Source organism: Gorilla gorilla, chromosome 19 (genome assembly GCF_029281585.2).
Source record: "Gorilla gorilla gorilla isolate KB3781 chromosome 19, NHGRI_mGorGor1-v2.1_pri, whole genome shotgun sequence".
In the NCBI taxonomy this organism is placed as follows: Eukaryota; Metazoa; Chordata; class Mammalia; order Primates; family Hominidae; genus Gorilla; species Gorilla gorilla.
Window position 1 is genome coordinate 110,760,931 of NC_073243.2, and position 15,704 is coordinate 110,776,634.

General features: G+C 57.3%; 1 protein-coding gene across 4 annotated transcripts in view; it reads left to right on the plus strand.

Moving 5' to 3' along the window:
- Positions 1-15,704, plus strand: part of SLC6A3 (solute carrier family 6 member 3) — a 54,889-nt gene that overhangs the window by 29,419 nt on the left and 9,766 nt on the right. For all 4 annotated transcript variants that reach the window (XM_055367012.2, XM_055367011.2, XM_055367015.2 and 1 more), the window contains 7 exons: positions 449-552; positions 1,833-1,957; positions 5,790-5,902; positions 7,301-7,429; positions 8,025-8,124; positions 10,971-11,071; positions 14,222-14,389. In XM_055367012.2, the coding sequence (XP_055222987.1) occupies positions 449-552; positions 1,833-1,957; positions 5,790-5,902; positions 7,301-7,429; positions 8,025-8,124; positions 10,971-11,071; positions 14,222-14,389 (840 nt within the window). The remainder of the gene's footprint in view (positions 1-448; positions 553-1,832; positions 1,958-5,789; positions 5,903-7,300; positions 7,430-8,024; positions 8,125-10,970; positions 11,072-14,221; positions 14,390-15,704) is intronic.

The window sequence follows — 15,704 nt, forward strand, 5'->3', positions numbered from 1 at the left end:
CGGTCATGCCGTGTGTGGATGAGTCTGTGCTGTTCTAAGGGTTATTAGGACACTGTGGTCATGTTGTGTGTAGATGAGGCCGTGCTGTTCCGAGGGTTATTAGGATGCTGTGGTCATGTCATGTGTGGATGAGTCCATGCTGTTCTGAGGGCTATGGAGCAGGGCACCTCTGGTTCTGTGGAATCGCTGCCTTGATACTCCATGGGGAATCCCAGATCAATGAACACAGACAGCCCCCTGCTTCTCAGGCTCTTCCAGGCCGCTGGCCCGGGAGGGTCCACTTCCTGAGGCTGCGTCTTCCACCAGTCATCTGCTGCCATTTGCTTCTTGAGGATGGTGTTGAGTTTAGAGGCCTCGGCGTGGGGCTGGGACAGGAAGGGTGTTCAGGTCCTTTGCCTGTGGCCTGCGTTCTCCTGGGACAGCCTCTCACCGCCCTCTGGCTCTGCAGGTTTGGATCGACGCGGCCACCCAGGTGTGCTTCTCCCTGGGCGTGGGGTTCGGGGTGCTGATCGCCTTCTCCAGCTACAACAAGTTCACCAACAACTGCTACAGGTGAGCCCCTAGCAGGGCCAGGTAGGGGCCTCATCAATACTGGGGAGAGGTTGCTGACTTCCAGAAATAGTGTGTCCCTGCATGAGAACAGGGCGGATCCACTGAACCCGCAAACCTGTGAGCTGCGTGGCCTTTCAGACAGAAGCGACAGCGAGGCAGCTCCCAACACGATTTTGATTTCAACTTTAAAGAAGGCACTGAAGCCAGTGGGTGTGTCGCCTCCTGGGAGGGACCTGCCCAGGTTTGACCTGTGGCCAGATTCCCCACTGAGGGCCCCGAGTGGCAAGGCCTGCCCCTCCCTCCACAAGGACACACCCTCCTCCCTCACACCAGCCCCGGGGGGTCTCTGTCCTCCCTCGCTCAGGGTCCAGCTTCACAACCCCCTGAGTGTGTCCCCCCATCCCATGTGCACCCCGTGTTACTTACTGGCAGGCACCTGAAGCCCCGTGCCGGACCCCAAATCCTTCTAAAAACAGAAACAGAATTTTATCCGGGATCTGCTTGCTTTGACCTTTATGGACTTGTGCTTACTTTCTTTCATATCACGAGGCTAGAAACACGGTAAAAATACAAGGACAGTGTGTGCAGCAGAATGGCCAGGCAGACCACAAGCAGGCTTCACTGAGAGTGGGCGCTGGAAGGCAGGTCCCGAGGCAGCGCCTGCCCGCAGCCCACCTGTGTCCACCTGGGTCCAGGTGCTCTGCAGATGAAGTGTGTGGTCCTTCCACCCCAGTGACAGGCCACACAGGAACCCTGGAGGAGGACACTGGTGCCCTGACCGACCCCAGGACCCTCCCTCTTCCTCCTTCGCTTGCCTCCAGCCCTCTGGTTTCTCAGCCCTCAGAGTGGGGTCCCCAGGCCCGCAGCACCAGCGCCCTTGGGAGTTCAAGGGAAACAGCCGCCGAGACCCCATGAGACCCGCCCAGTCAGGATCTGCATCTTAGCGAGGTCCCCGGGAGGTGTGTGCTCCTAGAGCTTCTGGAAGATCTGCCCTGGGTGAGGTGTCCACAGCAAGACTCGCAGGGCACAGGGGTGGCCGTCTGTTCTGCCCACCCTGAGCCTTGATGGCTGAGCCTTGAGCAGCTCAGCCAGGGGACCAAGGTGGCCCAAGGACAGCTCTGCCAGGCTGCTAAGGAGCTGGCCGTGCTCACTGGGAAAAGTAGCCCCTCCGAAGACCTCCCGCCCCCTTCCCCAGACACAGTAAATTAAGAATAATGACTGGAAAATTGCAGCTGCTGCAGCTCAGCTAGTTCCTGAGACGGCGTGTCTTGTTCTTACAGGGACGCGATTGTCACCACCTCCATCAACTCCCTGACGAGCTTCTCCTCCGGCTTCGTCGTCTTCTCCTTCCTGGGGTACATGGCACAGAAGCACAGTGTGCCCATCGGGGACGTGGCCAAGGACGGTGAGCCCCTCCTGCTGCACCTGGGCCTGCTCCGTGTAGCACCAGCACCGAGCTCTCAGCAAAGCCTTTTTCCTTGTGAAAGAGGAAGGAGACGCACGGGCCCTGAGCGACTTCAGTGAGAGTTGCTACCTCACTCTTGAAGGATGGCAGTACACATCACAGTACAGACCTGCCCCCACCCACTGCCTTCCCCGCCCTGCCCCTCCCGGCCCCCCACCCAGCGCCTTCCCCTCCCTGACCCTCCGGGCCCCCCACCCAGCGCCTTCCCCGCCCTGACCCTCCAGGCCCCCCACCCAGCGCCTTCCCCGCCCTGACCCTCCGGGTCCCCCACCCAGCGCCTTCCCCACCCTGACCCTCCAGGCCCCCCACCCAGCGCCTTCCCCGCCCTGACCCTCCGGGCCCCCCACCCAGCGCCTTCCCCGCCCTGACCCTCCGGGCCCCCCACCCAGCGCCTTCCCCGCCCTGACCCTCCGGGCCCCCCACCCAGCGCCTTCCCCGCCCTGACCCTCCGGGCCCCCCACCCAGCGCCTTCCCCGCCCTGCCCCTCCCGGCCCCCCACCCAGCGCCTTCCCCGCCCTGCCCCTCCCGGCCCCCCACCCAGCGCCTTCCCCGCCCTGCCCCTCCCGTCCCCCCACCCAGCGCCTTCCCCGCCCTGACCCTCCAGGCCCCCCACCCAGCGCCTTCCCCACCCTGACCCTCCAGGCCCCCTACCCAGCGCCTTCCCCGCCCTGACCCTCCGGGTCCCCCACCCAGTGCCTTCCCCGCCCTGACCCTCCAGGCCCCCCACCCAGTGCCTTCCCCGCCCTGCCCCTCCCGGCCCCCCACCCAGTGCCTTCCCCGCCCTGACCCTCCAGGCCCCCCACCCAGTGCCTTCCTCGCCCTGACCCTCCAGGCCCCCCACCCAGTGCCTTTCCTGCCCTGCCCCTCCGGGCCCTCCACCCAGTGCCTTCCCTGCCCTGTGCCTCTCGGGGCCTCCACCCTGGGCTGGGGAACCTCAAGCCCAAATGCAGCTGAGCAGCACAGTTGGTGCCTCGGTCCCTCGACTGCTCCCTGCAGATGCCACATGAGGCTGCCCCACCAGGGTCTGGCGTAGATGCTGTCACTGAGGGCCCTCTAGATGTTTGCTTGCCATGTGGTGTGGGAACATGCAGCTCAGGGAAGGGGAGGAATGAGCTGTTCCAGAAACACCTGGAGGCAGGCTGGGATGCCGCAAACATCAGCTTGGCCACAGAGCAGCCGGGAGATCCCTGGGGCCTCCAGCACAGGGTGTCCCTGCCCGCTCCCCAGGCCGACGCATGACGCTGAGTGTCCCTGCACACCTGGAGTTGTCTCCGAGAGGGTGGGGAGGGGTCCAGGTCTCGGGCAGGCACAGGTGAGTGGTGCGGGGAGGCCTCGGCCACAGCAAGAAGTGTGCCAGGCAGGATGGAGCTGGCAGGACGGGCACAGATGCAGGGGCTGAGAGTGGGCCCAGGCACTTGGGGCCACGTGCCTGGCTCCGGTGCTTGCAGTGGAAAGCTGTGGCGTTGGCAGCCCTAACTTGGGCCAACCGAGAGCTCCAGGGAGTCCCAAGGCTTCTCGGTCTCTGTCAGCCAGCAGAGCCCCCGCCTGCCTCCCGGCCTGCTCTGCCACATGGATGTGGAGGAGGCCCTTTCCCTCCAGACACGGGCCTGGGTTGGGTGGGCTCCCATCCTGCGTCCCCATCCTTGCTTCCTCTGGACTGTCTTCTCCGGGGGTGGGGTGGGGGTACTACATTAGTGAGGAATGATTGTGCTCAGAAAAGCCCCTGTCCTGTGTGGGTGTTGTTGCTGACTGATCTCTGCCTGGATGTTGGGTCTCAGTGAAGGCGGGGAGCGACAAGCACCAAGCGGGGGCAGCCTTGACCGCACCTGAGTCTCACAGAGTGGGGCACTAGGACCCTCGCACCGCAGGTAGGAACACGCTGGGAGACCTGAAAGGGCCCCTCCATGCTTGCAACAGAAAGCCAGGGTCGGAGCTGGAGCCACAGCTCAGAGGTGGGCCTCCTAAGCCCATGTTCTTTCCACTAGGAAAAAAAAATTCAGTCAAAGCGGGAGAAAGGGAACATCATGCAAATAAATGCAGAGCAGTGAAATTTACTCGGTGCCGCATTTATGCATTTTCTTCATTCTTTTTGCCCTTTATTATGATAACTAGCATAGTTTGCAAAAACCTCTATTAACCCCTGAAAATAAAGTTGAATGTTCTTCTGTGCATTTCATGACAAGCAAAGTAAATGTCATTTACAGCCTTAATTCTCAAGAAAATAGGGTGAAATGTTAACTTAGGTACAGAAACGAAGGCAAGGGTGTTGACATTACATTCCCTGAGCTGATGAATATCTTCCCAGGCTCCTGGCTGGTACCATCTAAGCCCTGGAACATCTCAGGCGAGCCTGCCTCCCCCACCCCACGTGGAGGCTGTCCCCATCCACCAGGGTATCTGGGAGCTGCGAGAGCCCAGGTCTGACCCCACTGCTTGGCTGACAGTGAGGCCCCTGAAAGACCTTTAGGAACGGCCCCTGGCTCTGGCCTTTGATTATTTAAAAGGCCAGGGCAGGCCTATTCCTGCAGGCTAGGGCCAGACACGTGCCTGCTGAGAACAGGGGACTCTGTTGCAGGCAGACTGGGCTCGGGAGACGGTGCCAGCCAGTGGAGGATGCGAGGCTTCTGAAATGGTCAAAGGTCAATTGCCTATGGGACTGGTTTTTACTTTGGGGTCATCAGAGACCAAACTGCGTTGACTTTTGGTCGCGTGCCTGCCACACTCTCATCCCCTCCACCTCCATCCGAGTCTGCCTGCTGGTAGCAGGAAGCACGTGTCATTTCCCGAGAGAGCTGTGGGGGAACACCCCCCTCCGCCTTTGCCATGCTGCCCTCAGCCTGGCGTGCCCCTCGCTGGCAGGGATAGCAACGTAGCAGGTTTATCTCTTATCTCCGAAGCCACCATCTGGGCCCCTGTATCCGTCAGGATGTGCTGCTCCTCTGAGCCCTCAGGGCCCCAGCTGACAGGAGCCTGTCTCAATATGGCCTGCGGGACCCCGCGGCAGGGGAGGTGGTGAAGGAGCCACACACTCCTCTACCAAGCTTCACTCGCAGGGACCCGCTCATTGTGGGTTCACAGCACATTGGCCAAGTGCAGCCACGTCTAACCTCACGGGAGGGTGGGAGGACCTCAGCTTCCCCGTGTGCCTGGAAGGCAGAGGTCAGGAATGTATCCCTAAATGTTTTGCTAATTTTAGAAATTAGGCTACTAAATAGTGTGGACGTGTGTGATTTGTGTGTGTTTGTGTGTGTATGTTTGTGCATGCATGTGCATGGGTCTGTGTGCGTGCATGTGGATGTGTTCTTGCATGTATGAGTTTGAATGCACAAATGAGTGTTCATACATGTGCGCGCATGGGTCTGTGTGTGTATATTACATGATATGTGCAGGAAAAACTAACTAGAAGGACATTAGCAGGTGTCCCTGGGATGAAGGGCAGGACCAGCCTGGAAACCCCTCCTGCCCTCTCCTTGTTTCTGCCCCTTTCTTCCCCAAGCACCCCCATAGCCCAAAAGGACCCAGGTAATTTGGAGGAGCCCCATTGCTGGGTGGTGGGCATGAACCAAAGCCCTCTGATCAGTTCTGGGTTTCCGCTTTCCTGAGTCCCAGGCCAGGTCTACTGGACATACAGAAGGGGGATTTTCAGCAGAGCTGCACCAGCCCTAGTCTCTACAGGCCTGTGGCAGGCCATGCTTCTCGGGGCAGGGTGGGGCAGGATGGGTGAGAGAGCACAGCGTGGACTCTGTGGTAAGCAGGGCGGGTTCTGTTTCAGGGCCGGGGCTGATCTTCATCATCTACCCGGAAGCCATCGCCACGCTCCCTCTGTCCTCGGCCTGGGCCGTGGTCTTCTTCATCATGCTGCTCACCCTGGGTATCGACAGCGCCGTGAGTAACCCGCACCGCCCGGCCCTGTCCTCGGCAGTTGGGTTCCTTCCACCTGAGGGGGCCCTGCCCTCCCAGGGCTAGGCAAGATCCCTGGGCTCACGGACGGCCCCCAGACCTCCTGTCCTTGACTTGGGCGAGCCCCGTGATTATTTGGGAGACCTTTCTCGGGGCTGGGGTGAGTGGTGACTGGAGTTTACCTTTCCCTTTATCCCCCTACTCTGGGGTACCTGTGTGCCCTGCCCTGAGCCACCTACAGATCCTGGAAATGTGCACACACATGCACACACACATACACGAACACACGCACACACACATACACGAACACACACACATGCACACCACCACGCACATGCATGCACACACACATACATGCATGCACTCACACATACATGAACACACACACGAACACACACATGCACACACACATACATACACACACACATACACACAGACATGCATGCACGTGCAGCAGGGCCCCAGCCACCAAAGACTTGGCTCCGGACACCAGAGTGGTGGGGCCTTGGAGGGCACACGGCAGGTCCTTCATATCTCGTGGCTTTCCCTGGAAGCCTCAGCTACCCCACGAGGAATGAGGAGGGCAACAGAAGTTCCTGGCACCCACCAATCCCAGGCCTGGCCCTGAATGCTTTGTGTGTGGCCCCTGCACCTCCAGCTGCTGGGGGCAGCGGGTCCAGCCCTTGATCGGCCCTGGGCCTGCTGCACTTTCTCAGGCTCCTTCTTCCCTGTCAGCTACTTGGGACCAAAGAACCCAGAATGCCTTGCCTTATAAAAGCTGATCATGTACCCCGCCCCCACTCATATCCTATCCACCTCATTCACGGCTCCTGGGTTGACCACAGGCCTCATGTTCCTGACATGAGAGCATGAAGGGGGCTCTGGACCAAGCAAGGTGAAGAGGGTCACTAAGCAGGAGTCAGGTGCCTGGACAGTGTCCCACAGGAGGATGCCGGGAGTCAGGAGGCTCCATCGGGAAGGCGTAGCCAATGACAAGGCCAGGTGCAGCTGAAAGCTTTGTGTGGGGGACGCATCTTGCTCAGGAAAATCTGGCCAAGCTGAGCCCGTGCAGCAGCAGTGGACGGGGTGGCATTGTTTTAGCCATGCCACATCTTACCCGCCCAGAGACGTCAAAGAGGCTGCAAACCCCCTACCGTGGATACAGTGGTCCCTCTGGGTCCTCTCTCCTGTGGTCGTGCCGCCATAGAAGCCCTCGCCAACAGCTGTCCTCACTACCAGGCATCCTGCACCCTGGACAGCCATGTGGCCCCTGTTCCGTGTCCATCCCCGGGTGTGCGTCCACTGGGTGACAAGTAGGTCTTGGCCCAGGCTGCGGTCAGGAGCGCCGCCAGCCTGCAGCCCAACCCTGTGCTCTGTGTGCAGATGGGCGGTATGGAGTCAGTGATCACCGGGCTCATCGATGAGTTCCAGCTGCTGCACAGACACCGTGAGCTCTTCACGCTCTTCATCGTCCTGGCGACCTTCCTTCTGTCCCTGTTCTGCGTCACCAACGTATGTACCATCGCCGGCTTCGCCTTCTCCTGGTCATGTCTCCTTAGCATGTGGCACGGGGCGCCCTGGCTGGGACTGTCAGGCCAGACAGAACCGCAGCACTTCCAGGGAGCTGCGAACCCACCCACCCCAGAAAATGACTCGTAGCAGTGCACAGGGTAACTGCACATCCAGAGCTTGGTCCCAGAGTCACTTCAGCACCTGGACAGCTCCCCCAGAAGCACCCCAGGCTGAAGCTGCCTCCTTCTAGGGTTTGGGGACTAGGAGACGCTGGGGGTGTGGTGGCAGAGCCTATCTATGTGGGAGAGGGAGCCCAGGCCACTCCCTCTCCCAGGGAGGCACTGCCAAGTTCCACATTCGGTTGCTTCCATTTCTAATTGCACATGAAGCCCTAGGAAGGGAAAGGAGAGGTCATTTTTATTTTTATTTTTTGTAATACACGTGGCCCTAAGAAGCTGCATGTGGGTTGAATTTTAGGCACTCAAACCAGAGTTTTGCAGTGAGTGAAACAATTTGTGTGCACAGTGAATCCCCAGGCTGGGTTTACCTCTGGGGAAAGCCCTTCTGTAGGTCCACAGGCTCCCCTCTCTTCCAGGGTGGCATTTACGTCTTCACGCTCCTGGACCATTTTGCAGCCGGCACGTCCATCCTCTTTGGAGTGCTCATCGAAGCCATCGGAGTGGCCTGGTTCTATGGTGAGTCCGGGGGGAGGCAGCCAAGCTGGCACCCTCTTGTTTGGTGGCTGTGCCCCTCCCCTTCTGAAAAAGGCGCTGTGAGGAAGCACCTTTCAGCTGCAGGAAGCCTGGGTTGTGGTCATCACAGCTCCGCAGAGGGGAGACGCTTGGCACTGGTGCCTTTGATGGGATCAGTGAGGTGCTTAGCTTGGATGGCAGCCAGAAGACGCACACTGTGGTCAGAGGTGTTCACAGCGGCTGGGCGTCTTCTGCCTCCTCCACGCTAGAGGCACCGGTGAGCCCATCCCACCCAGGGGAACACAATCAGATCCATGCTGGGGTTTCAGCAGGGATGTGACACGGTGCCTTTCAAAGGTGCCGTCACTGCCTTCCCTGCTGACCAGAGCTCCAGAGCAGTCGGGGCCCGATGATCAGCGGGTGGCACTCAAACGGGGTGCAGCTCCTGGCCCATTGTGCTGCCCCAGCTGTGTCCTGGGACTTCCACCAGTGGTTTAAACAGCAACAGAAAACCCAGCCTGGAGCCAGGGCTGCCCTTTCCCCGCATGCTGACCTGGCCAAGTCACCTCGACTCCCCTCAGTTCTCTCTTCTGTAAAATGGGCGGGAGTGCCAGCTCCGCTTACCTGGCCAGCTCACTTCCAGGGAGGTGGCGAGGCCAAGTCGGGGCATCTCGCCATGAATGTGTGGTCCGGGCGCGGTGACTCACACCTGTAATCCCAGCACTTTGGGAGGCCGAGGCGGGCAGATCACGAGGTCAAGAGATCCAGACCCTCCTGGCCAACATGGTAAAACCCCATCTTTACTAAAAAAAAAAAAAAAAAAAAAAAAAGCCGGGTGTGGTGGCACAAGGCTACAATCCCAGCTACTCAGGAGGCTGTAGCTTTTCTGAAGACACTGACGGTATACTTACGATGGAATATGATTCAGCTTGAACCCGGAAGGTGGAGGTTGCAGTGACCCGAGATTGCGCCACTGCACTCCAGCCTAGGCAACAGAGTGAGACTCCGTCTCAAAAAAGAAAAAAAAAGTGTGGATCCGGCTGAAAGCTGAACGTCTGTGGTGCTACATGAGCCCCGGTTTTGGAGGACGCCCAGCTCACCTGCAAACAAGGGGGTCATTTTCTCTGCCTCAGAGCCATGGAATTTATAGCCAGATAAACGCCCTGACTTTGAGACAAATAGGACAAATAGCTCCTATTCTGAGAACACTGTTTTCAGTGTTGCTCTACAGAAAAGGGAAATATCAACCTCGTACTTTCACAGGTGTCTGGAATCAATACTTTGTCTATCACTTTCATTGTCATCTTCCCTGAACAAAACATAGACCTTCACAGAGGAAGGGAGAAAGTGCCTTGAATTGCCATGGCCTCCGGAACCACAGGAGATGGGGAGAAGCTGGCCCTGGCGACCTGCGCCTCAGAAGACCGAGATCTGTGTTATTTTTCCAAAGAGAAATCCACGCCCCTCTCATCTAAATGAAACAAAACCTGTGCTCTAATAAGATGTGCCGGAATACGCCGGGCTTCCAGTGTGCTGCGGTCCTGTAGGTCTTGGAGCTGATGACTCCTGCTCCGGCAGGGGCCCTGGGACCTGCTGGTGGGAAGCAGGGTCTGGGGGGCCGAGGGGCCTTGGGGGCGCCCCTCTTGGCTTCTTCCAGCCTCACCTCTCTGCATCCCCGCTGCCTCCCACGTCCATCTCTCATGTTCAGAGCTCGGATGCCGGGTGGGTGTGAAGAGGGGATTCTGTGTGGAGGCTTCTTTCTGACGGGACACGGGACAACCGCAAGACTTGCCCCAAATCTCAGCAGATCAGCTGCGGTCCCACGAGTCACAGACCAGGCCAGATGTGGGGGGAGAAACCACTCTTAAGGTCTTAGGGTCAGTTCCTAGAAGAAGTTAGATAATACCAGTGAAAGAAAAATATGCATTTCTAAAGTGGACTGCTGGTACTTGCTTTTGGGGAGAAAAAATGTTTATTATGTTTTTAGAAATAGCTTTTCTGAAGACACGGTGACGGTATACTCATGACGGAATATGATTCGGCCTTAAAACAAAAGGGAATGCTGACGTGGGCCGCAGCTTAGGTGGCCTCAGGGACACTCTACAGGGAGTAAACCAGTTGCAGAGGCCCCGTGCCACGTGACTCCACTGACGGGAGGTTCCCACAGGAGTCACATTCATTGAGACAAAAAGCAGATGGTGCCGGGGCCTGGCGGGGGTTGGGGGTCGGGAGGAGTTGGCGTTTCATGAGGGCAGAATTTCGTTTTGGAGGATGGAGTTCTGAAGATGGACGGTGGTGACGGTTACACAGTATGTGAAGGTATTGATACATTATGAACTCTAGGACGGTGGTGACGGTTACACAGTATGTGAAGGTATTGATACATTATGAACTCTAGGACGGTGGTGACGGTTACACAGTATGTGAAGGTATTGATACATTATGAACTCTACACGTAAAAATGGCTAGAATGGTAAGTTTTATGTTATGTGTATTTTACCATAATCTTTTTAAGTGAACAAGAAGTACCAGCAGCAGAGGGAGACAGGGAGAGCCATGGGATGGGGAGGAGGATCCGAGGGGCTGTTGCCCGGGCGCGGGGAGCACCCGCCGGGGCACGGCTCTTCCTGGTGCATCTCCAGGATGGAGCAGGCACGTGGGCTCCCACCCATCAGGAGGCACCCAGTGGGCTGGGGTGTGGCCTGGCCTCCTCTGCAGGAGGCTGGGTGCAGCTGAAGCCTGGGGCTGGTAGGTGGGGCCCTTGGGAGTCAGCGAGGACCCCCACACGTGTCCAGCATCGGGGGAATGCGCTGCCCTGATGGGCACTGATGCCGCCTCTTCTCCCTCAGGTGTCGGGCAGTTCAGCGACGACATCCAGCAGATGACCGGGCAGCGGCCCAGCCTGTACTGGCGGCTGTGCTGGAAGCTGGTCAGCCCCTGCTTTCTCCTGGTAAGGGACCTCGGGCCATCTGCCCCTCCCCCGTCTGCCCACTGCCCCCACTCTGGCACCTGCCCCGAGGTCCAGCGCCCACATGTGGGTTGTCGCCTGAGCAAATTGAGTGCACAGGAGGCTGGGGGCAGGGCCTGGGGTGGGCCCCTAAAGGCTGCTTTGAGACTGAGGTCACTGTGGCTGGAGTCAGGGGCCTCAAGACTCGGCCCAGAAGGACAGGCTGATCCCTGAACTCATCTATAGTCTCCTGAAGGTGGCTTCCACCCTCCCCTCTAGACCCACCGAAAAACCTCACATGGTCTCGGACCCCTGTCATGGTCCGTTGTGACTGTCACGGTCCATTGTGAGTCCTGCACTTGGGCCGCGCCTCTGTGTTGGGAGGGGAAGCTGGAGGTGAGTCGGGCTGTCCACTCACCTCTGCCTGTGAGGATCAAGGTCGAAGTTAGAGCTTCCGGGGCAGCGGGGACAAAGGACGCCGAGTGCTGGATGAGAGCAGCAGGGGCCTCGGCCCTGTCCCGTTGCTCACGCAAGCCTCCCTCTGGCTCAGCAGCATCACTGTGTCCAGTAGGCACTTGCTTCTGTCATCCGCCACCGAGTCAGGGCCCACCGGGCAAGGCCGTCGGACGCTGGTGTTTGTAAATAGAGTTTTGTTGGAAGGTGGCCGCGCACATTCATTAGGGATTGCCTGCAGTGCTTCCCCTGCTGAACCACAGAGGCCTGGAGGCTCACAAAGCAAAGCTGTGCTGCCTGGTCTGGGCAGGCAACCTAAAAGCTGTCCAAGTCTAAGCAGAGTGTCCCGTGAGCTGCTCAGGTAGAGAAGCACCTCCCGAGTCCAGCAGGCACGAGGTGGGGACTGGAACAGGGCAGGGGACTCAGGCCGCACCCTCTCATGGACCAAGGGCTGGTTCTGGAGTCAGCAGGGCCCGCGTGCGTGGAGACCCCTCGTCACCTGCACACAGCAGGTGGGACAGCCCCGTAGTTGCCAGCAGAGGGGTTCCGGGGTACAGGAAAGAGATGAGAGACAGGCCCTATCCCGGAGGAGCTCAACATAGTGTGAGAGAACCTGCCCGGCATCTTGTAGAAATTCCACCGTGTCTGAGCTCCAGGCCGCGTGGTGTGACTGCACGTAAGTGTTCCAAGTCCAGTTAACTGCGCTTGTGAAGGCTCCCGTTGAAGGTTCCTGGATTCACGGGGCGGGCTTTTAATAGCACACAGACTACATGGCTGTTCAGAGGGGAAAGTGAGGAAGCCCTCCCGGAAAGTCAGCCTCCTGCCCACCTCCTGCTCTCCCCCGCCATTAGTTGAAACTGAGCTGTTTTGCATGAGGACGTCGGCTCCCCTTGAGGGGGTGTCTCCTCTTAACACCCAGAGGGCTGACCTCGATCTTAGGAGATAAAATGCTCTACTGATCTTAGACTAAGTCTTCGAACTTCATACAGAAACACACTTCGTAGACTTTTAAACTACAAACTATACGAAACAGGACTTCATTTTGCCAAGTTGAGAGAAACATGACAATTTCATTGCTCTATGTCATTTTGTATTTAATATGACAGCGCAATTCCTATGAAGTTCTGATTTCAGCAGAAAAATAACCTCTGTGTTATCATCTGTTTCTTCAGGCTGCGGCATAGTCCCCTGCCCTCTGGCGTGTGCTAACCTCTGGTCGTAAGGGGTGTACATGCCCCAGACTTGTTCAGATGACTCTGTGGCAGATGACGCCACAGCACTGCTAAAGGGAAATTATGCCAGAGCAAAGGCAACTTACATGGGCAGACTGTGGCCTGGGGAGGCATAGTTCTTTCTAAGAAAGGTGGTATCTAGCAAGAAGTTGAACAATACCAGAAAGCACATTACAGCAATACCTCCATGTCAGATATGCAAGACCGACATGTCCAGGGACGCACGCGTGGCTCTTTAAAGCACTCTCAGGGCTCTCTGTGCAGCCAAGGCAGCTGCCCCTGATCCCAGATGCTGCAGGCCACTGGCTTTGCTCGCCAAAGTGCTGCTCACCCCGGCTCTGGTCACGTGACAGACACAACCCCAGCCCCCATCCCAGTCCTCCGGCAGCCGGCTCCAAACCTACAAGTGGCCCGAAGTAGCGCGTGAAGAAGATGCTGAGGCTGGCATGAGACACGCGTCCAACATGCTTTTCAGGTGGAAGGCGTGGATGTTTTAACTTTTCTGAAATTGAGGAAAAGTGGACAATTGGGAAAAAATTGCATTTTAAGCTACATCATAAACCATATCTATCAGAGCTTCCCTTGTCTCCTTGGGAAGGACCCAGGTACACAGAACACATATGTAGGCGTGCAGTACACATGTGGGTGCACAGAACACATTCAGGTGTGAGGTGCATATGTAGGCACATGGAGGATCTTTTTAGATGGTGGTGCATGTTTGTGGAGTGGATGAACAAATGCATGAGCTGCCTCAGGAGAAGCCTCCGGAGAGTGGGAAGCTTCCCCTCCAAGTGGCATCCACCCCACCCTCTGTTACCTTTGTGGTGGTGGTTCTGAGACAGGACTGTGACTTTATCAGATTTGCTTCTAGAATGAGTAGAGATATGGAGCTCAGATGGCCCTAGGGTGGTCCCGCATGGGTCACAGTTGTGTCTTCAGGCCATGGATGATCATAGATTCAGTGTACTGGGTGGTGGTCAGTTTTGTTTTTGTTGTGGTTTCAAGCAAGGAATAGAACAAGGTGGGATACAGCAGGCAGGGATGGGATGGGATGAGATGGGATGGGATAGAGCCGGATGTGATGTAATAGAACAGGATGGGATGGAATAGAACAGGATGGGATGGAATAGAACATGATGGGATGGGATGGGAGGGGAGGGGTGGAGAGGGGATGGAACAGGATGGGATGGGAGGGGAAGGGAGGAGAGGGGATGGAACAGGATGGGATGGGAGGGGAGGGGAGGGAAGGGGAGAGAACAGGATAGGACAGGACAGGCTAGATCATGCTTCAGGAGGACATGGCTTGCCCGGGATGCCCAGCTGCCATGTCTGCAGGCCTGGCCAGGGTCTGCACGTGCACAGCTGTGGGGGCTGAGAGACGCTCTGCCATGAAGTGCGTGCCCCCTCCCTGCTTTGTCCTGGCACCGCCGGCTGAGAGCTGCCTGACCTCCGTATCTGCTGGTTGCAGTTCGTGGTCGTGGTCAGCATCGTGACCTTCAGACCCCCCCACTACGGAGCCTACATCTTCCCCGACTGGGCCAACGCGCTGGGCTGGGTCATCGCCACATCCTCCATGGCCATGGTGCCCATCTATGCGGCCTACAAGTTCTGCAGCCTGCCTGGGTCCTTTCGAGAGGTGGGTATTTGGACGGGGCACCTTCACCCGAGTGTGAGGCCACCAGAAAGGCTCCGTGGGTGTCCATGGCCCCAGTCCTCACCTGCCTGGGTCATCTGTGACCAAGAGGAGGAGACTGGAGGTGGCCACCACAACAGTGTGTGTGTGTGCGTGTGTGTGTGTCCACCTGCACGCCTGGACCCATGGGTGTGCGTCCATATGTGTATTCATATGTGTGTCTTTATGTATGTCCACATGTCTGTGTGTGTCTGTGTGTGCATGTGTCTGTGTGTGCATGTGCCTGTGTGTACATCCACTGTATCTCTGTGTCTGTGTGTGCATGTGTCTGTGTGTGCATGTGTCTGTGTGTGTGTGTGTGCATGTGTCTGTGTGTACATCCACTGTATCTCTGTGTCTGTGTGTGCATGTGTCTGTGTGTGCATGTGTCTGTGTGTGTCTGTGTGTGCATGTGTCTGTGTGTGCATGTGCCTGTGTGTGCATGTGCCTGTGTACGTCCACTGTATCTCTGTGTCTGTGTGTGCATGTGCCTGTGTGTGCATGTGCCTGTGTGTACATCCACTGTATCTCTGTGTCTGTGTGTGCATGTGTCTGTGTGTGCATGTGTCTGTGTGTGTCTGTGTGTGCATGTGTCTCTGTGTGCATGTGCCTGTGTGTACATCCACTGTATCTCTGTGTCTGTGTGTGCATGTGTCCGTGTGTACATGTGTCTGTGTGTCTGTGTGTGCATGTGTCTCTGTGTGCATGTGCCTGTGTGTACATCCACTGTATCTCTGTGTCTATGTGTGCATGTGTCTGTGTGTGCATGTGTCTGTGTGTGTCTGTGTGTGCATGTGCCTGTGTGTGCATGTGCCTGTGTGTACATCCACTGTATCTCTGTCTGTGTGTGCATGTGTATGTGTGTGCATGTGTCTGTGTGTGTCTGTGTGTGCATGTGTCTGTGTGTCTGTGTGTGCATGTGTCTGTGTGCATCCACTGTATCTCTGTGTCTGTGTGTGCATGTGTCTGTGTCTGCATGTGCCTGTGTGTACATCCACTGTATCTCTGTGTCTGTGTGTGCATGTGTCTGTGTGTGTCTGTGTGTGCATGTGTCTGTGTGTCTGTGTGTGCATGTGTCTGTGTGTGCATGTGTCTGTGTGCATCCACTGTATCTCTGTGTCTGTGTGTGCATGTGTCTGTGTCTGCATGTGCCTGTGTGTACATCCACTGTATCTCTGTGTCTGTGTGTGCATGTGTCTGTGTGTGCATGTGTCTGTGTGTGTCTGTGTGTGCATGTGCCTGTGTGTGCATCCACTGTATCTCTGTGTCTGTGTGTGCA